The sequence below is a fragment of the Marmota monax genome, unplaced genomic scaffold (genome assembly GCF_021218885.2).
Source record: "Marmota monax isolate L192 unplaced genomic scaffold, Marmota_monax_Labrador192_F-V1.1 WCK01_AAM20220418_F8-fsc00012, whole genome shotgun sequence".
Taxonomy (NCBI): Eukaryota; Metazoa; Chordata; class Mammalia; order Rodentia; family Sciuridae; genus Marmota; species Marmota monax.
The window spans coordinates 4,182,240-4,208,399 of NW_026695227.1; the positions used below are offsets into that span (position 1 = coordinate 4,182,240).

Genomic DNA, 26,160 nt, shown 5'->3' on the forward strand with positions numbered 1-26,160 from the left:
AGTGTTGAGAAGTTTTACAGGAAATAGTCAAAGCAGTCAATCCCTAGAAGGACCACAAGTTTCTATTTACACAAAGTAGCAAAACACACTCCTGAAACTTGTGAGCACTTAAAAAAAATTCTTGGTTGTGCCAAAGTTGACAAAAATGTAAGATGAGGTTCTGTTAAAGAAAAGAGGAATAGATTTTATGTTTTCCAAAAGTACTCTCTCTCTCTACCCATAATATGTACTAACCATTTTGGTTTGGTTTTAGACAGAAGCAAGCTTTAAACAGAAAAGTCAACTTATGGCTCAAGCCAGGAATCAGAACCAAAGAACAAAACAAGAATGGATAGCAAACAGGAAAAGGCAATAGACATTAGACTCTTTCTTAGGAAATCTCAATTGGGGAAAATACTTTGAATTTATATTATTTGCAAAATTAAATACCTTTTTTTTCTTTTTTGAAGTCTGCCTATTCCTAACTACCCTGCACAAAAGTAAAAATGAACTTGAATAATCATTTTTAACATCTAATATAAAGTCTTGGCTTCTCACACATGGAATTAGGGATATCCTTTGTCACTAGTCATTCTTATGGCTTCTCATGAGTTAAATATTTGAAAAATCCCATACATTTCAAGGATAAATAGCAGTGTTCTATTCTAGTCTTAATTTCAAGCATACTTTCTATCACTATTTAACACATTTTGTCCCATTGAGAGTACTTTTGGAACACCTATAAGAACCTAAATATAATAATGTATTTAATAATATATAATCATGTAATATGTAGTATAATTATGTAAGAATAATTACATTATAATACAATCATAATATAACAATATTAATATCATATATATAAGCTCTAGATTATGATTTCTAATCAATTTTACAGCATCTGGGTCAATTTCATGAAAATATTCACAGAATGGAAATATTGAGACTTAACTGGGTTACAAAAAAGGCAAAAACCTTTATAGGAAAGAAAATGAAAAGCTGACATTCATAAACCAGACAGAAGCCTATATTATACCAGGTAACCACAACTTAAAATAAGAAAAGTACAAACTTAGAAAAGAAACACATAAAAACTAAGTCACTTCAAAAATCCACAGGAATGGAGCAGATCATACCTTGAATAACTCAAACTCCTTCTTTGGCATCAACAGCTAATGACAAACGATGAACATAAATTAAGTACATAATATATATGCATGTTAGGCCAGGCAAAACTTAAGTACAGGAAATAGAATTTCCAACTGCCATCACTTTAGGTTATAGAGCTATAGAAACAATACAATAATTCTTTATTTTAAATTTTTCTTGATGCAGAGACTCTAATAAAGTCAGTCCCTCTGGACAAGTTCAGGATCTGCACTAGGCCTGAGCATCATGAGGAGCCACATGTGCAAGTAACTCATCAAGGCAGCAGGACAATGATCACAATTCTAGGCCTGGATAATCCATAGTTTATCAAGCCTGCTCCTGGGATAAAAATAAACCTATGAAATATCTATGAAGCTTCAACATGAATCCATGATATGATTATGGGGTTAGACATGATCCTCTTCTCAAGACTCTGAATGTTAAAAGTAATTATTCCTGGAGGGAAGGGGTGAGAAGCTACCCTAGGTTCAGAGATTATGTGCATGTGAGAGTTCATCTACTCTGGCTCTGTTAGCAGACTTCACTCTAGAGAGTCCAACAGAGGACTAAAATCTCAGGAGTTTAACAGAGTGTGAATTCAGCTGTTACAATGAATGAAATGATCAAGGTTACTGAAACCTTGAAAACCAACCATGGGCTTCAAGAAGAATTCAATGATTGAGATGAGAAATTCTAACCTATCTAACCTATATATCATAAACATGTTTTAACTTTAAAATCAATAGGAAAAAATATTATAATCCAATTGAATAAAATATTCATGTATTAGTCTAAAGTGAGATGAGTGCAAATTCAAGGCTGGACAAGAGCAGAATATTTAAAAGACTCCAAAGGCAAAGGCTGTTAAAAATGAACTGCTGGACACTCTAGCCACTGTCTTTGTGCAACTCTCAATCAAAGGGAAGCCATTGGTGGATGTGAGTACTCTGGGTAAAGAGATAAGTACTGTTTTGTTCCAATATCAGAAAAACTGTAGGTTGGCTGGGGGAAAGCATATTGAAGAGAAAGTCATTTACTATTAAACATTTTAAGCAATTTCCTTAGGGAAAAAATCAAAAAAATATGTACCTCTTCACTATGTCCTCACCATTAGCCCACTAATTGCTGTTGAAAAAACTGTGAAGCCAATTAAATCTCAAAATGAGTATTTCACAAAAGGTATTTAAATACTTTCCAAATGATGAATTTGAAATTTTGTTAATTTTGTTAAAAAATCATAATTACCTGTATGGTATGTGTGTACGGTGGATCAGCACGTCCTAATCCAGATTCTGGAGGTCTCACAATATCCAGAATATTATTTGGCACAAACCCAGCATCTCCACTTGCATTTCGAACCTTCCACCATTGTTTCCTATCATCAAGTATCTGTCATCATGAAAGAAAGGCATAATTACCATTAAAAAAATTAATGAAGTTCAAATTTCATTCCTAGACATAAACCAAATTTTTTTCACTTCTGATAAACAAACTCAGGTTAATCTACAGTTGATTTAATGATTCTCAGGGATTACTCCAAGAATTACATGTAATAGTATAGAATAGGTATGGATTTTCTATGGTGAATCCATCCAAAATCTATATTACCACCCCAGAATGCATCTACATTATTTGAGGTACTTCAAGAGCACTAAAATGATCATCTTAGAAAGTCCTATTGTCTTCATTTTTAGAATAGAAAGGTAAAGTATGAAAACCATTTTTTGACAAAATTTATTGTGATCATTCATTTTACATATTCAAGAAGATGAACTCTGCTACAACCTAGGAAAAATTTGGGTGTTGGCAGTACTACTGCTCAGTACTACTGCCGAGTACACTTGCACAAGGATACTGGGAGAGAAAGAAGGGAATGTTTTCTCTTATTAAAATGCAGCCCTATTAAAATGTTCACATCTAAATATGAAGGTTAACTTGCCTTGATTCCAAAATGAATAATGTCCAGAAGAAGGAAGAAAATAATGTAAGTCAAGACATTCATCCTCTTTCACCCCACCCTTATTCCAAATAGCTTCTACTTGAACCTATGACATTATTATGGGGTCAGATAATAGATAAAGTAGCCACCCCATCTAAATAGATATAAATATCTATCATATGCTGTATCCTTAGTCATATAACATGAAGAATAATTTCTTGACCTTGGCATTTCTTTCAGGAAGGCTTAAAAACACACCAAAAGAGGAATGTAATAAATCCACTTTATTCAGAGCATAAAAAGGTAAAATGCTGTTACCTCTAATATATCATCCTTCAGAACTGAGAGCTCACTGTTGTTCCTTGCTACGAAGTCATACTTGGATTTGGCATATTTCTTCGGTTGTGTTTTGAGTGGGTCATAATTTCTATAAAGAGGAAGATAAAAGACTATCATTCTACTAGCTCTTCTTAAAGGCCGAAAGCAAAAGCAAAACATTAAGACAAGCTAAATCTTACCAGAAAGCTTTCTGACAAATTATTTAGATGGCAGTTTATTTATTATATTTTCCAGAATACAGGGAATAAAAGCAAACTATGGGTAAGGCAAAAATAAGTGATGTAAAATCATAAGGCTAGATGGTACAGAGCCAACTGTAGAATCCAAACCTATGAATTCTTAGTTTAATAAATACACATATTGCATATTGTTTTATTAGTCATTATCTCTACCATGAAAGAGCTAAATAAGAGTAAATGCTATTACTTATTTTTCATAAAATTAAAAGAGACCAAAGATAACAATGGTAATATAAGTTATATGTTGATTTTGCTAAATCAAGCAAGATCTCTTAGTCAACTAAAAAATATTAAAAATTTTGACTGGATGTTAATTTTTAGGAAAGTTTTGTTAGGTTATCTAAATTGCAAGGGAAGGTATGCATTAGGCACAGGATCACTAACATTTTTAAAGAAATAAATATTTTAATCTTTTATAAACATTAAGAACATAGAAAACAAATATTTTAAAAAAAAACTTCAAAAACTAAATATCTCTTCTAATTAGCATTAACAGATTAAAAATATAATACAAAATTATTTTATACATAAAACCTAATGTATTAAGATATATCTATATTTTCTTCATAAATTTCAATAAAATTTAACTCTTTACTAATTTTACTCTCTAATCTCCTCCATTTATATTCCCACATTTCCTCACACATCTCCTCAAGAGAGAAAACAGAAAGCGATAAGATGTTTAGTCATTCTTGCCCTGCCAACTGGTCATTCTTCTTACTACCTACCCACTCTGGAAGGCTAAATACCAAGGTCTCAGGAGGACAGCTATAATATAAGGTATCCTGTCATCACATATATTTGCTACCTCTTTGGTGGGAACTCCATTTGAGAAGGGCAACTGGGACAAGAAGAAATGATGACCTATAAGCTGCACAACCTATTATTTTTGGTATGTTAAAAATATAGATTGGAGGAAAAAGTGAAATTATAGCCACTATTATATATTGTTAATAAGTAAAAACCTGTGTTCCATAGATTCCCTATCCCTATCTCTTTGGGAATAGCTCTGTTTTCACCTACTTTATATATTCACATTATATTATATTAAGATCTCATCTGAGGAATAAAGGAGATTCCAAAATTTAGTCAAACAGAAATGTCAGTTCTCTGTCTCTGCTCCCCGTGTTCTTTCTCATATGTTCTAGAAAATAATCACTATAGACAATAGAGAAATGATTGTATTATAACAAAGAGTAGAATAACTCTGCCACTGGGTATCTGAATTGGTACATTACAAAGAAAAATCTGTGGCAGTTGTATTTGAAGTCTCTGCTATCTCGTATGCCTCAGAAGTGTTTACCTAGAATGTACCTATTAACTGCTACAGAATTTACAGATCTTCATGGTTTACAGTTTTTTGTCCTCTATAGATTAAACCTAGACATGATAGTGATTATAGTTATTGATTGAAAAATCACAGTTTGTGATTTTTAAATGTACTAGAGAGTTTCTTAAGAAATTTAGAATGTATCAAAATGTTTTGCCTCCATTTCTGATTTGGAATAATAACTATTCCACTTGGTGTAGAGTAGATGTAGAGAAGGCAATAATTTGGGAACATTTCCAAAACATGAATTGCATCTGAATATCAATAAAATGCAATCTCCCAAAGGTAAGGGTTCTACATACTATGAAACCAGCCTAAGTATCCATCAATAGATAAAAGATGGGATAAAGAAAATGTTGTATATACACAATGGAATTTTATTCAACCACAAAGAAAAATGAAATTGGGGCTGGGAATGTGGCTCAAGTGGTAGCACGCTCGCCTGGCATGCGTGCGGCCCGGATTCGATCCTCAGCACCACATACAAACAAAGATGTTGTGTCCGCCAAAAACTAAAAAATAAATATTAAAAATCTCTCTCTCTCTTTAAAAAAAAAGAAAAGAAAAATGAAAATATGGCATTTGCAGAAAAATGGATGGAACTAGAAACCATCATGTTAAGCTAAATAAGTCAAATTCAGAAGGTTAAGGGTCATGTTTTTTCTCATATGCAGAAGCTAGAGAGGAAAAAAGAAAAAAAAAATGGATGGATGTCCTAAAAATCAAAGAGCGATCAGTAGAGGAAAGGGACTAAGGGGTGGGAGGGAGCAGAGAAGTGCTGGGAGTGATAATGGTCAAATTATATTTTACATTTTATGCATGTATGGATATGTACCAATAAATTCCATCAAGATGAACAAATGTAATGCACCAATAAAAATATGGAAAAAATAAAATAAAATCTATAACCTAGGGAAAAAATTACAGAGTAAATTGTGGAAAAAAACTAAATATGACAAATAATACTATATCAGTGATCACTTTAAATATGAATAGCCTAAATATATCAATTAAAGCACAGAAATTGCCCAAATAAAAAAAAGGTAAGGTTTCTAAATTCATCAAATTATCTATCTAATGATATGATAATTTCACTAAAATAAGGTAAAAACTTCGGGCTGGAGTTGTAGCTCAGTGGTAGAGCGCTTGTCTAGCATGCATGAGACACTGGGTTAATCCCTGTTACCTTCTGCACTTCTGGCATGTAATAGAAACTAAAATCAACAATAACAATTATAAATACAAATTCCAAACCTTTTGTACTTCATGTCATACTATAACTTTCACTTACCTTTTTCAGCAATGCCAACTTTTCTTAGCAACAAAGAATATCAATTATCCAAGTATCTATCAACTGTCCCAGCTCCTACTGGGACTATTCCACTGGGTATGTGATCTGTAAGGACACCTGACATCTACAATTTACCCACCACTGACTAGATTAATTAAGATTTTTTCCTCTAGCTTCCCATTTTCAATCTGTTAAAGCTATTATCCCTTTATAGAATTTCCTATTTAAATTTCCTATTGACCAAAGGTTACATAAAGACGCCTTATGGAATCCAAAACAATCTTGTTTGAATGAGAGAAAAAAATATTTAAAATAGTGGCCTTTACATCAGCTATCCTGTCCCATATAAAATTCTATGAGACAAATAATTTTGAAAATTTAGTAATAGGAAGAGCATTGATTATCCTAATGAGCCAATATATACTTTTTCCCTCTAAGGGTAATGAATGATTACATTTTTCTGTTTTCTCTGATAACCATGAATCTCAATGACAAATTTGAAATTCAATCATAATGTCAACCCTTAGACTACATAGATTTTAATTATCATTCTCTCTCTCTCTAAATTTCTTAATTTTATATTTTATGTCATTATTTAAGTTTTACTAAAAATATTAATTGCATTGAATTTATGTGAACTGCCTAAATCCACTTTAGAATTTGATAATGTACCAAGGTTAATAAATCAATAAATTAAAAGTCAATATACAAAGGTACATACTTCCCTGATATTCTATAATAATCATAAAGATCATAAAGTTTTTAAAGACATTGTATTCAGCTGCCCATAATGAATGGTAGAGGTTATTCTATCAGGGATACCAAACCTTGTAGATCTGCAGGGGGAGGTCAAGGAGGTAGTGACTAAAATGTTGGATATAATATCATGTAATTATCCAGTCATTCAATCAATCATATAAATACATACTTATTGAGTGTCCACAATGTGCTAGAGATGGTCATAAAATGGAACATGATAAAAGTTTTCTACTATCTATATTCATCATAAGGTTGAACTCACATGACAAATATACTTAAGTGGTTTTCTGGATACTTGGCTGTGGAAAACCATCCTGATTTATTAGAGTGACACAACAAAAGAAAAGGTAAGAATCACTAATCTGAAATAATTCCTAGATAGTCTATGACAAAAGGAAAGAAAAAAGGGAATACAGGATTGAATAGTGTCTCAGTCAAGAATCTCAATGAAATTCTTCAAAACTTTCACCTCCATCTACTAAAAAAATAATTAAATATTTAAAACTTAGATTCATATGCTGGCATTTTTAAAATACAATATTCATCAATGGCTTTTTAAAATTTAAGTTACTGGCACCCTTAGAACAATATCTCTATAATTTCTATGCCAATTACTTAAGAAATACCTCTGTCACCATCCCTGACAAAGAACAAAAATTGTGACTCTTACCTTCTTCAGATTCTATAAGAAAAGGATATATTAAAAATAAAGGCATGCAACACTTATGGCCAGAGAGGCTTCAACATAGGACAGTACTGGGACCAGCTCTCTACCCCTTCATCTGAATGACCATCTTCCTATACCTCTATTACCAGAGTTTTATCTCATATCTTTCCCTTTTAGGCATGATCTCTATGTAAATCTCACTTGCTAGAAAACAAGATTGAAAAAAAAAGTAAACCTATTCCTTTATTTTTTTCATCTTAATTCTCCACCTCTAATTATATTTTAATGGTAAAAATATAGGAAAATAAATGAAACGTAAAAAACTGGAAAGTAAAGATAAAATATGATTACACAAAATGGCAAAAATGGCAAGGCACTGACTTAAATATTTAGTTATATCCTAGTTTAAATATTTCCATCTAAAGGAAGATTTGTTGCATGAAGGAAAAGGTAGAAATTTTTCCCTTTAAAAGTTATGGAGCCGGAAAGTCTTTTAGACAACATCTGGTACAAACTAATTGAAAAGCTTCAAGATAATTCTTTCTTCTTAATGTATGGATTTTTGACAGAAGTATCTTTTCAAAAAGAGAAGATCAACCAACCAAAGGTATTTGAAGTAGGTGAGAATTACAGACTGGAGGTCCAGATATCTTCTGCACCTCAAAGCCAGTCCTATAAAGAAACACCTGAAACTTTTCAAATCATTAGCAGATGAAAAGTAGACAATGGAGACACTGTCACTGGTTAGCACTAAATCAGAGACAGTATTTCATGGCTCCCCAGATGGTGCCCATTAAATGTTACCTATCTGCATGGCGATTAGGAGTTGGCTTAAAAGCACCAGCAGCTTCCCCATGGTCCAGATGGGGCCCTCTTGTATACATGTTGTTGTGGAATGCATATCCATCAGCTGGAGGATACTCAGAGACAGTGGAGTGCTGAAAGACAGAGCAGGATAAGTTAAAGAATCATCAAATACCATTCAAATGACCACTAACATCCACCATATTATGATCAGTTTCTATTTTCAAGTGATTATCCATTATGTTATTAAGTTATGAAATTGGGATGATATATTTTTGTCAAAGATCTGCTTAGAATAAGAAAAGTTATTAGTTCAAAGGCTAATTATTATTTTATTTTATTTATTTATTGGTGGTGCTGGGGATTGAACCCAGCATGCAAAGCAGGCACTCTACCAACTGAGCTATATCCCCAGCCCACAAAGTCTCAATCTTACTTCGAAAATAATCAGGTATAAAAGCTCCCCAGATGGTACCCATTAAATGTTACCTATCTGCATGGCAATTAGGAGTTGGCTTAAATTTTAGTAATAGATGATATTAGATTTTAGTAATAGATGACATTAGATTTTAACTCCTGCATAAAACAAAATTGGTAGGGGGAAAAAAATCTCTTTCAACCTTTGCTCTCAGAGTTTAAGAAATAAACCCTCTCCACTTTAGCAAAGCCAATATTGTAGCATTAAAACACTCTGAACTCTTAAATTAATAGCAACTTGTTTTTAAAATTGTACACAGATCACCATTTTTTATTTTATTTATTTATTTTTTTATTTTTTACAAATGGCAGTACTATTATCAGATGTACTGATAAGGAAGCACAGAAAGACACAAATATATTGATCTTGATAGTCAAGAGTCTGGGAAAAGACAATGTGGGAGTTATTTCTTTTCTGCAGTTAATTCAGACATGAAACTAGTGGGTGCTACAAAGAGGGAAAGCTGAGGCCCATGGGTCCCTGTGATTACTGTGGTTTTAAAGCTGCAGAGGATACATCTGAGACTGGGAGAAAAACAAACAATACTACCATTTAAAGATTTCATATGGTTTCCTTATGTACAAAGAAATACTAGGAAAGAATGATAGACGCTGAAACATTTTAATTCCTCAATATTTGATTGTTTATGGATTCACAGGGACAAATTTTTTGAGATATATAAAACTGGGGATGTTTCAGGAAAGTTTTCAATAGATGGTTACTATAGCTAATCCTAAAGAAAAGGCTGGCAGAAATGGGGCTGAGTTAATCCATGGTGTGTTAATGTCAAAATGCCCATGTTATATTATATCAGGTAATATATTGCACTTTGCATACAAAGAGCAGATGATTTTCAGCCATTTAAACATATAAGCTCAATCAATTCAGTTTATCATTTTCCTAGGAAACACAGAGATGCTAAATTTGATTAGTAATTTGTTTTTATTAAAACTGTGCTGTAGAGAGGCAAGAAACTGAGTCATCCCCACCTTTTGCCTAGTTCTAAACTAGAGAGTATGGAATTAGCTAGTGTGAAATCACTGGGTCCTGAGAGAGCTTGGGAGTGCTGGAAAGGAGGTGAGAAATGACAGAAAATGACAAACTATGATGGCTACACAGTGTGGTTGAGGGCTGCGGCTGGGTCAGTGGAAGTCAGGAAGCGAGAAATGCACATCTGTCCCTCCACATCACCTATGCCTTTCAATTCCAGACAACATCACCAGATCCTGTATTACCCAAGGCTTGTTGTAAATGTATTTATTATAGTAGCAATAAAATATAATAAAGTCTCCCTACTATGTATGATTACATTTTTCATGCATTTTAAATCACCATTACTTGGCTGCTTTTTCAACAAAATCTCAAGGAAAAAATCCCCTAGAATGGCCAGCAGGCACTTTTCATTTCATTTTTTCAAACCTCTGGATGTCCACTTAAGTGATAAAATGGGAAAAAGTTTATAACAGGAAAATAACGCACACAAGGAAGTGTTCTCAATAATTTCTCTTTAAAAATTACTCATAGAGAGTAGAGAAACTTATATACTGGAACCCCAGAACACAGGACTCTCTCTTTAAATACACAAATTGAAAAGAATTCCCAAAAGTGAATTTCTAAGGCAAACATTTACAGTGGGCATATTCTTATTTAAGATATGAATACTATAAACTAGAAATTTTTTATTTGAAAACAACTATAACTATAGCAACAGCAAGTGTATTATACATTCATGTTAGGTTACTTCTTTTTCTCTACAAAGACTCCTTTCTAAATAGAAAATTCACAGTGGGATGATCTCTGAATTAAAGAGTATAGGCAGGGACATATGCTTGCCAACCAATGTTCAGGGAAACGAGGTCATCTCCTCAATTACGCATTTAGAGGGAAGGGCAGGTATGGAGCCTGCACTCTCCTCATATGCAGCCGGAGGAAAAAAACAATTGGGAAAAAAATACATTGAGTATTGTGTTTGCTTTATTTTAAAAAATCTAAGAGTTTAACCAACTTTCTATAATATTATTGCCTAAGAATAGTCCCCTGGGGGAATGATTTTAAGAAATCTAATTTATACATGTTTCTCCTTAAGTGGCCACAGGCTTTAATTTACTATGATTTGCTAATTCATTTCCTCATATCAGGTTTTCCATATTATACATACCTGTGTAGTATGAGAAAATTAACCTAAGGAATTAAATAAAGGAAGAAAATAGGACTTCAGGAGCATCTAGTTATCATTTGCTATTTTATTCCCTTAATTTGCTCCCCAAATAGGTTATAATATAAAGCTTACTAAACACATTAAAGACACAATACATTTTATGATATCCTGAGGGTATGACTGTGTTTTAAGTAATCATTTGAACCTGAAAACTGAAGTCCAGAAAAGAATTTGGTCCTCCAGTCATGCCCACAGGACTCCAGAAGTTTTGAACTAGACAAAAAGAAAGGGCTAGGGATGTGACTCAGTGGTACAGTGCTTGCTTAATATGTGCAAGGCCCTGGGTTCCTTCATAGCGGAAGGAAGGAAGGAAGGAAGGGAGGGAGGGAGGGAGGGAAGAAGGGCAGGAGGGAAAGAGGGAGAGAACAAGGAAAAAATGAAGGAAGGGAGGGAGGGAGGGAAGGAGAGAGGGAGGAAAGAGCAGGAGGGGAGGGATAAGGAAAGACTCAGGTTTACCAGGGCTGGGGAAGCAGTGGCAGCAGGACAGAATATTGCACTTTGTGTACAAATAGCAGACAGACTGGGGCAGAGAAACTAACAGTAACTGATTCTAGAACAATCTTCAGATGAATGAGAACTTATGATCACAAAGCATAGATCATTGCTACTCCATCTACAAAAAGATCGTGGTTAAAAATGTTTACCTCATTGGACAATCTTTTCATGTCTTGCTTGCGCTGATGTTCTGCTACATTTGCCACAGATTCAGCCAAGTGGTACATATCTTGTTCCATTGGTGCCCCCATGAAGTTCAGCATGGGGGGCTCCCAGCCATTGCGGAACCGTGGAACATATGGTGGAATAAATTGTTCTTTCGGCCACTCTGCTCTGGAGGAGGGCATTAAGTCATATAAACAACAAAATTAAGAAATGTATCCATGTTGATAATGATCTTCAGTACAGTTATCCACAAAACAAAACAAATAACGAACACTCAAAAAAACAACACATTCCTCATTGGCCTCCATTCACCCAACAAGGAAAGCAAATATGTTTCTCATATTCACACCAATTAAACGAGAGAAAGATTCAGTTCTGTGGCATGATGTGTTTTTACTACTTTGCCTAAAGTCTTCATTAAACTCAACTTTTCAACATGGATATAGGTTTTAAAAAATCTGTGTGGGAAGGAGTGTGAAGCCAGAAGTGTGATAAGTATTTACAGCATAAACTTCTCCTAATCTAAAGTAGTTTCTGACTCTCACCTTTCCCTTTGCTCCCCTTACATCACCATGAAACACATGATAAGAGAGATCTTTCAAAAGAGAAAAAACAGTCAAACCTGTTTTAAGGTTCATGATTTTTTAAATTATAAAGTTCACTAAAATGGAACAGATGACCAATTTTACAAATTAAATGTATCAGCTCAGTTTTAATCGGCAAAGTCCACTAATCTATAATTATAATCACTAACCATTCATCCTCCAATGACTATGAGAGAGACTTATTCCTACGAGCTCCTGATCACTCATGAACCACAAAAGAACCAGGACAGGATTACGGCTTCACTTTTGCTACAATATGTTGCTTCATCTTTAATAAATGATTTAATTCTTCACATTGTATTTCTACTATGATGAAATGAGTCATTTTATTCAGATTACTATGTACCTTCATGATTCTTTTCTTTTTATGAGTTTTTAAATCGGCATATTCATTTTGTAATACTCTTAATCAGGATCTGAAATGACCCTTTTCTCATGTTAAGAACTAACAATATATTTCCTTTAGATGTAGATTTTCAAAGATTCATTAATTTTCTCATTTTAAGGTAAAACCCAAAACAAAATAACTAAAAAGCCTGGACTATTTTTATTGTATGAGAACTGATAAATTTAATAAGCTTTATGGGGAAAAAAATTAAATCTCACCAAGGGTTCATATAAAATTATAGCCTGCATATAGTTAACAGATTTAAGAAATCTATTGAAGCAGTTTTATATAGTATGACATAAAAACTGTATTATAGAGTATACAGTATGACATGTTGATACATGAATAATAGATAAGCAAATATATAACATATAGATACATAAATAAGTCTAATAATAATTTCACTATAAAAGCAGCAATTTTAGTGCTTTTAATACATTTTTGTAAATCATTCAAAATATAAGTTATACTCCAATACAAGCAGTAGCCAAAATTCAGAAAATAAGTGGGAAAGGTTTGTATGTGTTTCAATAGAAGAAAAACGAAAACAAGTTTATGAAAATAAAATGCTTTAAAAGTAACTTGTACCTGATTTATTAAATTAATTCAATCAACTTTAAAAAAAAAAGAAAATAAGGTGTTCATTGGTCCATACCTTTAAGCCCACCCAAAAACATTAAGAAGACAAAGTTCAAAGCAACCAAGTGACTATACTGAATGACTTACTCTAACAGAAATAAAGAGATTTAGATAAATGAGCAAGCAAAAACTATTCACATGTGAAATAACTTGGTTTACTTGGCAAGCATTAGTCTTGCACTTGTTAATGATTTGTCTTTCTCAATCACTTTACTGAAAAACACACAATTTCGAAAATTATCCACTCTTCCCTTACAGTTCCACTGCAACTGTTCTGGCCCTGGAGGACGCTGATGCTACGGAACCTCTACCACAGTGTGCATTTCCCAAGATGCCGCTCTGCCTCCAGTCACTGGACACAACTACCACACTGATCTTTTAGAAACAGGGATGCAGTCACATCATACTCCTGTTCAGTTACTAGTTTCTCCACAGCCTTCAGAACCAGACCCAGGTTCCCTCATGACCTTGGAAACCTTACCTCTGAATGCCTAACTTAACACCCTCCTCCTCCATCTCTTCTTCACAGTCATCCACCACCTACCGTCCCTCTCCAGATAAACCCGTCACACGTGCTCTGGACTTCCCTGCTTCCTGCTTTCCCTTGTATCTTTCTTTCTAATGGGAAGGCCCTTCCCTGCTACATGGCAGGGAGATCCTACTTATCCTACTGAAAGGCAGTTTAGCAAAGGAAACATAAACAATGACTACAGGTGCACATCCTTGCTCTGTCACAAGTAGTGTGACTCTGGGCAAATCACTTAACATCTTTGGTCCTCACTTTCTTCATCTGTAAAATAGAGATAATAACAACCTCCATGTAAAGTGTGTGGAAGAACATAGCAAACACGCTGGGTGTGAACACCACATATGTGTGTGTATATATTGTGTGTACATACCTGTACCTACTAGAATTATTATCTGTTGTTTGAAATGGCAGATTTTTCACAAAAGCTAATTATCGTCCTCTCTCAGTCCTCGTCCTGATCCATCTTGCCAACCATATTCTGCTTCCGCCTTGCTCCTGGCACTCACCAAGCCTTACACTGCTTATACTTCAACCTCCTTCACTAGACTTAAAGCTTTTTAAGGTTTTAGGCTTTTCCATCCTATAACACCTAGTCCTTATACATAGAAAGTTAGATAAATGTCTCATCAGATGAATGCAATAAATGAAAAACAATACTTACAGCAGTACAGGTATTAATGCTAAATTCATATATCTCACCTGGCTTTCATCCAAGTTTCACCCAGTGACATCCACAGCTGCCGTTCATCAGTATTGACAGTATAATTTAAGAAATCAATTGTGTCCTTAGTCAAGAGAGGGCTGAGTACTGAACTGGCTAGTTCAGGACCCCCTGTTGCCTGTACTACCTAGAATGATAAAGTATATTTTAGCAAAAAGATGACTATTATTTCTGTATTTTCCAATTGTGTAGACAAAAACCCATGTCAAAAACAAGCACTGTTTTTATGTATTCACATTAAATTTTTAATTTGTTCAACACACTACTGAATAAAAAACAGCTTATTAAACCAACTTGTTGCTGGCCATTGTGGCACTAGAATCCCAGTGACTTGGGAGTCTGAAACAGGAGGTTCACAAGTTCAAAGCCAGCCTCAGTATCTTAGCGAGGCCCTGAGCAATGAAGTGAGACCTTGTCTCTAAATTAATAAATAAACAGGGCTGGGATGTGGTTCAGTGGTTGAGAGTGCCTGGGTTCAACCCCTGGTACCAAAAGTAAATAAATAAATAATCAACTTGTCCAGTCCAATGGTGCCTTAAAATCTAAAATGAAAGTTAACAGTTTAAACATGAACAGTATCCACATATTGACTATATGACTGTATTTTTCCTGGTAAATATTAATGGCTATGCAGAAAATTCTTCATCCTTTGATTTCACTATATTTGTTTTTTTGTTATTTTAAATATATTTTTTTCTACTGGAAAATCTATTACCCTATACTTGAAAAATACGGTTCTAGAAATGAAAACTGTTGAGAAATGAATCTTGAATTATTAGTCCATGGCTGTGCCTATTCAGATGTATAAAAATAAAAGGATCTGGGAGAAAGGTGACAGAAAATTGAGAACAGGTACTCTAATCTACAGAATTTCCCCCAGAATTTAATTCCAGGAAATTTCCCTGATTTAATATGGATAATTTAATGACCAGCAGAAACAAACAGGTGCAACGCTCTGATAAGCAGAACGAAGAGAAATGGAAGTCCAAACACTGCTCTGCACTTGCTCCTCAAGAGCGACTTCCTGGCTAAAGAGCAGTTATCTCCTAAAGCAGAAATCAGAACCCTTTTATAAAGAAAAATCTCACCTCTAAAAGATGTGGTATAAGAAGAAAGAAGATTGTTTTTCAAATGGCTTCAGACCAAGAGTCAATTTCTCTTCCAGCCTCCAGTTATGAGTGTACTCTGCTGTTCTATGCCTCTTTGTATTTGCACATGCTATTCTCTGTACCGCTGAAGGCCCTTCCTCCACCACTCAGATGCTCCCAGGCACTGCCTCTCCTAGGAAGACTTTCTTAACACCACAGCTTAACCCTCAACACAGCTTCCCACCACAGTTGGTCTTTTCCCAACTGTCCAGGTAATAAGCCTGGTCCCACAGGAAGAACATTTAATGTAGCTACAAAGTAGCTACTGTTAATAAGGAGTCATTTTTGAGAAAGGCAGAGATTAAATGAACCAATGTTCTTAGAAATTAAGCCTGATCACAAAGATGAGCTGCAGATTAGGAAAACCAGTCTCACTGTTGTATAGTTCTACTCTGCAATGACTAGATTTCTATTTACAAGTTGTGAATAGTTAAACAGGGTGAACAGAAACTGCATTATAAATAATACTTCCTAATAACCCAAAATAAGATAGGATCAAAGGTATGCCAAAGAATACAAATTTTGCTAATAAGCTAGTATTTGTTACACGACAAGAATTACTGAACTATAACTAGATAAGTAGAAATCTGAAACTCTGTATGGAGCACCATCAGGTTCAACCAGTCCTTGTTGGTCTTCTTTATTAACAAATACAATCTTTATTAACACAATCTTATTGACATCATCCAATGCTCTTGACACACAGATGATCCTCAATTTGTACATCTCTAGGCCTGATTTCTCCATTGAACTTCAAATCCATATATTCAACTATTGATTCAAATTTCCCCATCTGGATACAACTCAATTTGGACATGTGTAAACCTGAAGCCCTAATCTTTCTCCAAAAATCTGTTCTGCCCATAGCCTCCCCTTCTGAGTCAATAACCACTCCATCCTGCCAGTCTTAGGCCAAAGGAGGGATTGGTAAATCTTGCATAGCACGTGCAATCCACCAGAAAATTAATAACTGGTTTTCCCCTTGCCACCTCCAATGCCACCTGGTCCAAGCACCATTAATCTCCCATCTGGATTATGTTAACAGCCACCCTGGTCCATTCTTCACTCAAATTTCTAAAAATGCAGCCAGAGCAGTCCTATTCTGCTAAAAACTGCCCATGAATCAAAGGTCTCACCATTCATGTATGGACCAATGAGATATATCCTCAGGTTATCTTATTGCCTTCTAATTCTATCTCCTTATAATCTTTTTTCCCCTCATTTTGTTAAAATTACAATACCTGTGTATTCTAAGAACATGCTTTGTATATTACCACCTCAGAGCATTCACACTAGGCCTTTCTTTGGTTGAAATTGTCTTCCTTCAGAAATCAACATGACTCATTCCTTACTTCCGTTACTCCAGTGGCATCTTCTTAGTGAGGTTTCCCTAACCAACCCTATTCATAAAGGGTGACATTCCACGACACACTCACAAACACATATGTAGCCACCCATGGCACTCCCTGCTGATATTCCTGGCCCTATTTTCTCACAAACATCTAATTTCTAGAAAACTGTACTATTTGTGCATTTATTTACCATATTGGTTGCCCCTCCAACATTACAATATAAGTTTCAAGAGAGTAAGAATTTTTGTACATCTGTTCCTGATGAGCTACTGTCCTGTCAATTACCTAGGAGGCTCTCAACTGATGTTTGTTGGATGAACATTTTAATGTGAAGAATTTGGGTCCTATATAACTTCATAGAGGAAAGCCATCCATCCAACACTTGACTTCCCATGATTAGCCTAGTTTGAGAGAGATAAAAATGCCTGTATCACTGGGAACAGAGGCACATGTCTATAAGCCCAGCAGCTTGGGACACTGGGGCAGGAAGATTAGGAGTTAAAAGTCAGCTTCAGCAACTTATTAAGGATTCATGCAACTTGGTGAGACCCTGTCTCTAAATAAAATACAAAAAAGGCATGGGGATGTGGCTCAATGGTTAAATGCCCCTCGGTTTGATTCCTGGTACAAAAGAAAAAAAAATGTCTATCTCATTTAAGCTACTCTATAATATATACCAGTGGGTTCTGAAACAATAGTATCCAATAAACTTTTATTTATTTTTCACTTACCTAAAAATGCCAGTTTCTTAATTTCTAAAATAAGGTGGAGGTTTTTTTGTTTGTTTTTGTTTTTGTAGTTCTGGAGATTTGAATCCAGAACTTTGTATCTTCTAGGCAAGCACTCTACCACTGACCTACATCCACAGCTCTAAATAAAGTGCATGAATTGCTTATTTCTAAGGTTCTTTTAAACTCTCAAATCTCACATTCTCAATTTTTAATGAAATGGTAAGAGAAACAGCAAGATAATGAAGAAAAACTGACTAGATAAATAGTGTTGACTCTTGGAGCTGAAAAACATACCAAGAATGATTAATTTATTAAATTAATAAAATCTCACCATATTTAATGGAGTAAACAAAAAATGAACCAAATCAGCAGCACTAGGGTTCTGGATATGAGACTTCAGTTTGGCCTGCAACAGAAGAAAATAAACATATATTACTAAGATGTAATCAAGCAAAAAATAGACACTTAAGGAGGTCTGATGTAGATTCATTGGTCTTACTTTTAGTATATTTACCAGCCTGGAGAGAATGAGAATAAAATAAATTCGATTTAAAAAATAAGGGGTCATTTTTTTTTTACTAAGTTTCTTAGATATACAAGTTTTATAATTTGTTGTTTTACAGTCAATCAAAACACGAATATAAAAAACAGATTAGATATTCTCTCTTAATTTTTAGGAACCTCCTGGCTAGATTTGATCTTTTTCATTTATTCCTTCAAATTATATATAAATAATTTGCACTTACCAGAAGGTTAAATCCATGTTTAAACTTCTGGAAACAGTCCACAAATTCATCAGGAGGTGGAGGTTTTGCCCTCAGTGTTAAAACACCCTCTACAAAACATAAGGGGAAAATGAGAACAAAGTTCCAAGAAAAAGTTTTAAATAATAAAAAAAAAAACATATTCATGTCATGTCTTCATAGTTTTATAATACCAATCATGCTACCTTTCTACTCTGCCATATCTCATAGTATCACTGTAACTAGTTAAGATGATCCAAAGTTTGAGTGGAGTCCTCTAACCTTCCACATTACCAAGGACTCATTTGATTCCACATAGATGTATTGAAGCCTCTATGCACCAGTCACTGTGCTGCTCATTGCAAAGATTAAAAATGAGTAAGTTATAAACCCTGTTCTGAAGGGTCTTAAAATATAATGGGAGACATGAATCAGAACTCAGTGTTAAAACACTGTAGAAGAAACTACACCTGATTGGGAGTTGGAAATGTAGATCTAAAAAATGTTTCTGGAGGATAGCAACTTTTAAAATGAGATTTGAAAGTTTTTTTTGTTTTTAATTTTTTAGGGCAATTTGTAGAAATCATCATGGTTGGATGAAAATAGCTTATGGAGAAATAATTTGCAAGTACACACAATAGCAAACATTAATCCAGAGAAACATGAGAACAGACAGATACATTAGGTTAGGCTGTGGATGATCTTGACCGCCAGGGTGAGGAATCTGATTAAATCAATAAAACATGGAACTAACATGCTTTATAGCAGAAGGATAAAGTGATTGACCAGAGATTTAGGAAAAGTGTTCTCACAGCATAAAAGGACTAAAGATTGCTTAGAAAGCTGGGTTAAGAAACTATAATCATTTGAACTGGATGCTACTTATGAAAAGGAAAAGGGGGAAAAAAATGGATACAAGAGACACTGAAAAAATAAACCAATGTTGGCAACAAGCTAGAGAATAAAGTCATGAAAGAATCTGTGGTTCTGAATCAGGTGGGGCAAGAGGATAATTTGTCCTTTATAAAGAATACAGAAGGAAGTGGTTGGTTGAGCACCATGAAACAATACTTAGTTTCCAAATATGTGGAGGTGAGGTATATGGCAGATATATACATCTGAAAGGCAATACTAATTGCCAAGTGCCTATTATATTGGTAGACAAAGATCTGGAAGTCATCCATAATGAAAGAGACATTTATTTACTATTCTTTTATACATTTCAAGTTAAACCACTTGCCAAAGGAAGTATAAATAATACTTTCATATTTATAATTTACATATTTTGAGGCATTTGAAATAGCCGAAATGGAGCATACTTCAAAATTGTATATGACTTTGAATGTGCATGTTTGGAATTTTGTGATGATAAATTCAAATCCATTAACATTTTTAAGCATTTTAATGAGAAGTCAACTTTTATTTTAAAAATAATGAGGTTCTATATTTACAATAAAATTAATTAACATAAAAGAACAGAGCTACAGATTTCCTTACTAGATGCCAATTTTAAAATCACTATAATGAAAACTATAGATACATGGTCACTACCTGAATCACAGAGTCTCTGTGATTCATACAGTGCATCCTAAGATTTTTCTTCACTATAGCCAGCCTGAACCAAAATAAGCTCTTTTCTGGGCTCAACATCACTGCCTAAATCTCTGGTGCTATCCCCAAACTAGATAAGGCATCTTGGTTCGCAGTCAATGAGTTTTGCTAAGCAGTTCCAAGGGCAGAAATTCTACTTAGAACTGGAGTTTTGAATGCTCTTTGGAAGATTAAGAAAACCCAACTTACCTCCTGGTCCTTTTTTTTTACTTTTCTTAGTTTTTTTCCTTTTAGAAAGTTCAGAGTATGCTTCAGCTGCTTTTTGGAGTTTTGTGATAAAAAATTCAATGTCATCCAAAATATGATTTAAGATTTGCTGGAATTAGAAATTGCCAAATAAAATATAAAACAATGCAAAACAATTCTTGCTTTAGCTGTACAATGCTAGTCAGTGAAGAATAGAAAGTTTAAAAACAAGAAAGAAAGAAAAGAAAAGTAATAAACAATGCCTAAAGGCAGGTTTTAAGTTAATCACTAATTCTAAGAAAAAGAATTGAATATACCTGTGGCTAAAGTCTGACCTCTGCATTTTTCTTTAATTTAATTTTGTTGTATTTTTAATACCATCGGGAAAGCATTCACAATATCTACTCAGATTATTAACTATTTTCAATTACTCTAATTTTCTCATAGTGTTCTCCCACACAAAGTGAGGGGGGAAATTCTAAGAAATGTTTTTTAGAACAGCACTGAGGATTTTGTTTTGCTAATAAATGTCCTAATAAAGAACTGACAATAGTATTTCATGGAATTAAAGGCTTTTGGAATACTGTGATAATCTAACAAACAAATAGCTGATAACAGGCATTGTGGGCTGGTGGTGTAGATCAGTGGTAGAGAACTTGCCTAGCATGCACCACATGAGGCCCAGCAAAGAAAAAATAAAGAGAAAGAAAGAAAATAAAAGAAAGAAAAGCATTAACCAAAGTTTCTACATGATAAAATAGAGATAATAATACATGTACTTTCAGGGATCACTGGATAATTAATTACTTATATATTGTATATCTATATATCTTATATATTGTAGTCATTGACTTTCTCCAGTTTATATGTTTCTTACAGACTAGAATTTGGGGTTGGATAAATGCTTAACATGTAATTGTGTGATGTAAAACTTAAGTTCCAAACTTCAAATTCCTTTAAGTATTTATTTCTAAATAAACAGAAACATGTATATAGTACAAAAAGTAATTATGGTGATATTATATTCTATATCACAGGACACTGTCACCCTGCAAGTAAATTATTACAGGGAAATAAAAAGCACTACCCTTTACAATGTATTAACATTTACATATTTATAGAGGTCCCATTAAAATTTACATATTTGTCATTTAAAATGCCACTAAACTGCTACTGTGGTATTCTAAAATGAAGTCTTAATAAACCCCAAGACATATTGAAAAGATATCTCAGGTATGTTTTATAAACTATGAGAAAAGAAAAGCTGAAATATCCTTCATAGCTGATAATTGAGTCTCAATTCCTTTGTAAACTAGTTAATATCCTAGTTCTATCACAACTACTAAGTACTAGAAGAAAAGTAAAATAGCTAAAGGGAAAAAGAAAGTATTTCAAACACCATAACCACCACTGGAAAAATAAATCATAATTTCCATAAAACACCTTTATTTAAATCACCTCATCGAAGTGTATTATTTTTCCTCTTTAAAAAAAAAGTAATGGTCTAAGGTGATTGGTGTACTTACCACATCTCTGTCAATTCGGGCCGCTGTCATCTCTGGTGTTTCTTCCTGCTCGTGATACTGCCGTGGTCTCTCAACTGAAGAAAGGAGAATCACAAGTCTGTAAACTTTTACTAAGGTAATACCAATACAGCTGATAAAAACAGAATAGAAAATAATGCCAGGTGCAAAGGGACCACATCCACAGAATGCACAAATCAAATGTGCTCATGATCCAAAAGGCCTCCTTGCCACAGCTATCAGAAGCACTTGAGCAGAGGTGGAGTCCTGGCCTTCCCATCTGGATGATGTTTATTTGCCCTGTAATGCCCCTCTGTTCTCCCTCCTCCCTGTCAGTAACCTATGGAATCAATCCTAACTTGGCATGCTTTAATTCCTACATGAGGAAGAAATATAAGCTAGCAATTAAGCATCTGTTTCTCAAAAAGCAGCCAACTAAATTCTAACATAGCAAAGCCACTAATTTCTATGCATTCCAACATTGCGGATACAATAAAACTTTGGGAGTTATTGTTGTAATTAAGCTTAAAACCTACAATGTTGGGCTCATTAATTTTGAGCCATATTCCCTAAGTCAGAAATACCTTCAGGAATTTGCAAATTCAAGAATAAATGTCTCAAGAGCATTTGAAATGCTAAGGCAGCTCAGTTGATGGGAGCATGATGTTAGTCATGAGGTGGCTATCATGAGCTCCTTCCTGGTGTGAGTCAGTTAGCACTCCCACCAGACACAGATCATTGTACAAATATTCATAGTAGATTGAATTTAAAAATATATGGATAGAACAAGAGCAGCAAATCACAATGAAAGGAAATATAACAGCATGATGACTCCTGATGTTCAATACAGAGAGCTGCTAACAAATATTGAAAACTCTGTATTTCTATGCCTCCTCTATGTTAACATAACCCATAAGTGGAATACTGGCCCAAAAAATAAAGGAAAAACTTGCTGAGCCTTATGAAACTTAATTAGTAGCTGTAACTACTTTAAGATCATTAGTATTTATCTGTATGAAGTCCTGCCAGTTAGCTGCAGCTTTACATACAGCTGCTATCTTGGCTATAGCTGCTACAGAAAGCAGGAACCCCAGGGAGGTCCCAAAATATCATCTAGAGGGCAGAAGAAGTGGGAGGTATGGTATCTTAGGACTCTGGCAGCTCTGAGGCACCACTGCTGCTATTCTTCACAGGTCACTTTGGGAAGTCAGGGTAATTCTACCTCAGGGGTTCCAAGAAGCTTCATGGACTGTGTTGGCCACAGTCTCAGAGAGACCAGAACGATTCTCCTCTGCTGGGGGTTGGGGGGTTCTAACTAAAACTGGCCTGGATCCAGAGAGAACCACGTGCACTAAGAGTCATGTTCTGCTTGGCCTGGAAGTTCTGAAAACCTTGCCTCACTGAAATTTTAACAGATGACACTGTAGAGAATACTTCAGAAAAAAATATAATGAGAAGTTGGGGGTGGGGTGGAAATAGGAAAGACTGTAGAATGAATCAGACATAACTTTCCTCTATGTTCATAATGAATATACAACTAGTGTAACTCCACATTTGAAAGCAAGTACAACATTGAAATCCAAAATAAGTGCTCAATGAGACTTTTTCTAGAGATACTCACAGTCCCCTTGGTCAGCTGCCCATGCCGACCAGGCTGCTACTCGACTTCTAACATCCACCTGGGTGACAGTCCCTGGTGGCACAGGTGCAGGAGCTCTAGGTGGAGGTGGTATGCCAGGATCTGCTTTGGAAATCATCCTAAAAAAGAAGAAATTGCCTTCTCACCCTATTTCTATAATGGGTCAATTCTCTCCATTAGTGTTAGTTTTTCACCTTCAAAAAGAACTGTGCCAAGGGGCAATGAGGACTTCCTAACCACTTCACACTGGATCTATTTATAAATATGAATGAGATAGAAAAAATACAGAAAAATTAAAATTCAGCTGAAAACGAGGCTGAATTTCCTTTTCCCCTGGGTCTCATGGGATTTGGAAGGCTAGGACCAATGACATGTCCAGTTTGTATGGCCTTAGGCTATCTTTTCTGAAAACACCACTCATCTGTCCTGACTCTCATGACTCCCACACAAGTAGGAGAAGCATGTCAGAGGAAGGCCAGACACAGGGATAGAAAGGCAGGAGCAGACACATGCTGACAGCCTGCGAGAGCAAAGGAGTCAGACCGCAGGCTGTCATCTGTAAGGGAGAACAGGGAACCTCACTGAAAATGAGTCCTAGAAACCTTTAGGAGAGGGGGAAAAAAAAAAAAAAGATAAAAAGCCAATTCTACTCCTTAATACATTTTAATGCTTTTACCTCAGGGCCTCGGGGCGCCTCTTCTGTTTCCCTCCTTTGCTGTCACTGATTGCACTTTCAATATCTTCACTTATCAGATTCGCCTGCAAAGAGAGACCAGTCATCTGGAAGGCTGTAGATTTTTCTTAGATTTCATATGTAGATTAAAACAGAATACACGATTACATCCATTGTCTGAATCGGTATGTGTCTTGATGCTACAGTTTGGATCTTGACTGTCCCCCCAAAACCTGATATTACATGCTTGGTCCCCTGATGGTGGTGCTGTAGGAGGTGGTGGGACCTTGAGGAGGTGGGGCCTACTGGAAAAACAGCAGGTCTTTGGAGATATTGGAACCCCAAGCCTTTTCTTTCTCACTGTTTTTGCTTCCTGGCTGCCATAAGAAGAGCAGCTCCTCTACCACAAACACCCTGCCATGAGATACTGTGCTACCATAGACTGAAAGGCAAGCGGTTAGGCAACTATGGACTGAAACCTCTAAAACTGTGACCTACAATAAACCTTTCCTCTTTATAAGTTGATTATCTCAGGCATTTTGTCATAGTGGCTAGCTGACTCACATATCACTGTGCTCATGGAATGAACCTCCACACTAGGTTGTACCTTTTCTGACAACCATTCTTATTTTGTCATTTCAGGTAAAAGTTAACTTTCTGCAATCTTTCTAATATCTTTCCAGAAAGATTAATCAGTAAGTACATTTTCTTAGAAACCAATGTGAGATAAGCAGCTAAAAAATTTACTTAATCTGGTTATGAAGTTTATTTATAGCCAGTGATTATTACTGTATAAAAGATTACTGCTGATGTATTCATCTCCTATTTTTATGCCTGCTTGTTCTTCATAATTATGTATGTTTTTCTTAAATATGTATATTGCATATTATTTTAGAGTAAGCACTAATAATCATAAAATTTTAGCACTAAACAGACACCTAAGATCATCTAATCTGTTCTACTTCTTTTCTAGTTAATGATACAGGAACACTTACATGGTATGCCTGTCCAAGGTCATACCATTAGTGGAATGAGAATACAGTGCTTCCCAGGGTAGTGTCACATCTGCAACAACGTCCAATTCCAATAAATTATTATAAACATGTCAAAGGCTGGCTACTGTGCAGAACAGAAAAACTGATAATTTCCAGAAATGCTGACCTTCTATAGGAAGACTATTATATTGCTAAGAAAAAATTTACCACTATGGTGGACAGGACCACTATATGAAGTCCCATAATAAACATTAAAATTCAAGATAAAAATCATACTGCAATATGATCCACATAAAAGAAACTGCATCTTGTTTCCATTTATAAATATTGCGGGTGTGTGTATACACACATATATTTATTATTTATTTATTTTTAAATTAGTCAAAGGAAAAACATGTCTCACATAGGAAGAATAGCACCAATGAATGCTTAGTCACTTAGTGGTATGTGAACTTTATTTAAGATAAAATAGTATTTGGTAAATCCTGTTTGAACCCATCACTATTCATCCCATATCAAAGAAGGAAAGCCCTTTATTCTCAAACTGAAATCCAGAAATTTCCTCAGTAGAGTATATCTCAGCCCCCAAGGAGAGCACAGATGCAAACAATAAATCTGAAGTGCTTTTTCACTTAAAACCACTGAATTAATAATATAGACACTAGTATTGCTGTAAGTATATATGTGTCTGTATAACCAATGTGATTCTGCAACCTGTACAGAGATATGAGAAATTGTACCCCATTTGATTCAAATGTATGATATGTCAAGATCATTGTATTGTCATGTGCAACTAATAAAAAAATTTCACTACATTTTCAGAGC

General features: G+C 34.8%; 1 protein-coding gene across 5 annotated transcripts in view; it reads right to left on the reverse strand.

Annotated features, from left to right (window-relative positions):
* Eps8 (epidermal growth factor receptor pathway substrate 8) overlaps window positions 1–26,160 on the reverse strand; it is a 163,441-nt gene that overhangs the window by 19,607 nt on the left and 117,674 nt on the right. For all 5 annotated transcript variants that reach the window (XM_046436046.2, XM_046436041.2, XM_046436043.2 and 2 more), the window contains 11 exons: window positions 24,344–24,426; window positions 23,650–23,786; window positions 22,032–22,105; window positions 20,509–20,635; window positions 18,712–18,800; window positions 18,297–18,371; window positions 14,713–14,861; window positions 11,837–12,020; window positions 8,497–8,630; window positions 3,386–3,494; window positions 2,374–2,517 (listed from right to left, as the gene is read on the reverse strand). In XM_046436046.2, the coding sequence (XP_046292002.1) occupies window positions 2,374–2,517; window positions 3,386–3,494; window positions 8,497–8,630; window positions 11,837–12,020; window positions 14,713–14,861; window positions 18,297–18,371; window positions 18,712–18,800; window positions 20,509–20,635; window positions 22,032–22,105; window positions 23,650–23,786; window positions 24,344–24,426 (1,305 nt within the window). The remainder of the gene's footprint in view (window positions 1–2,373; window positions 2,518–3,385; window positions 3,495–8,496; window positions 8,631–11,836; window positions 12,021–14,712; window positions 14,862–18,296; window positions 18,372–18,711; window positions 18,801–20,508; window positions 20,636–22,031; window positions 22,106–23,649; window positions 23,787–24,343; window positions 24,427–26,160) is intronic.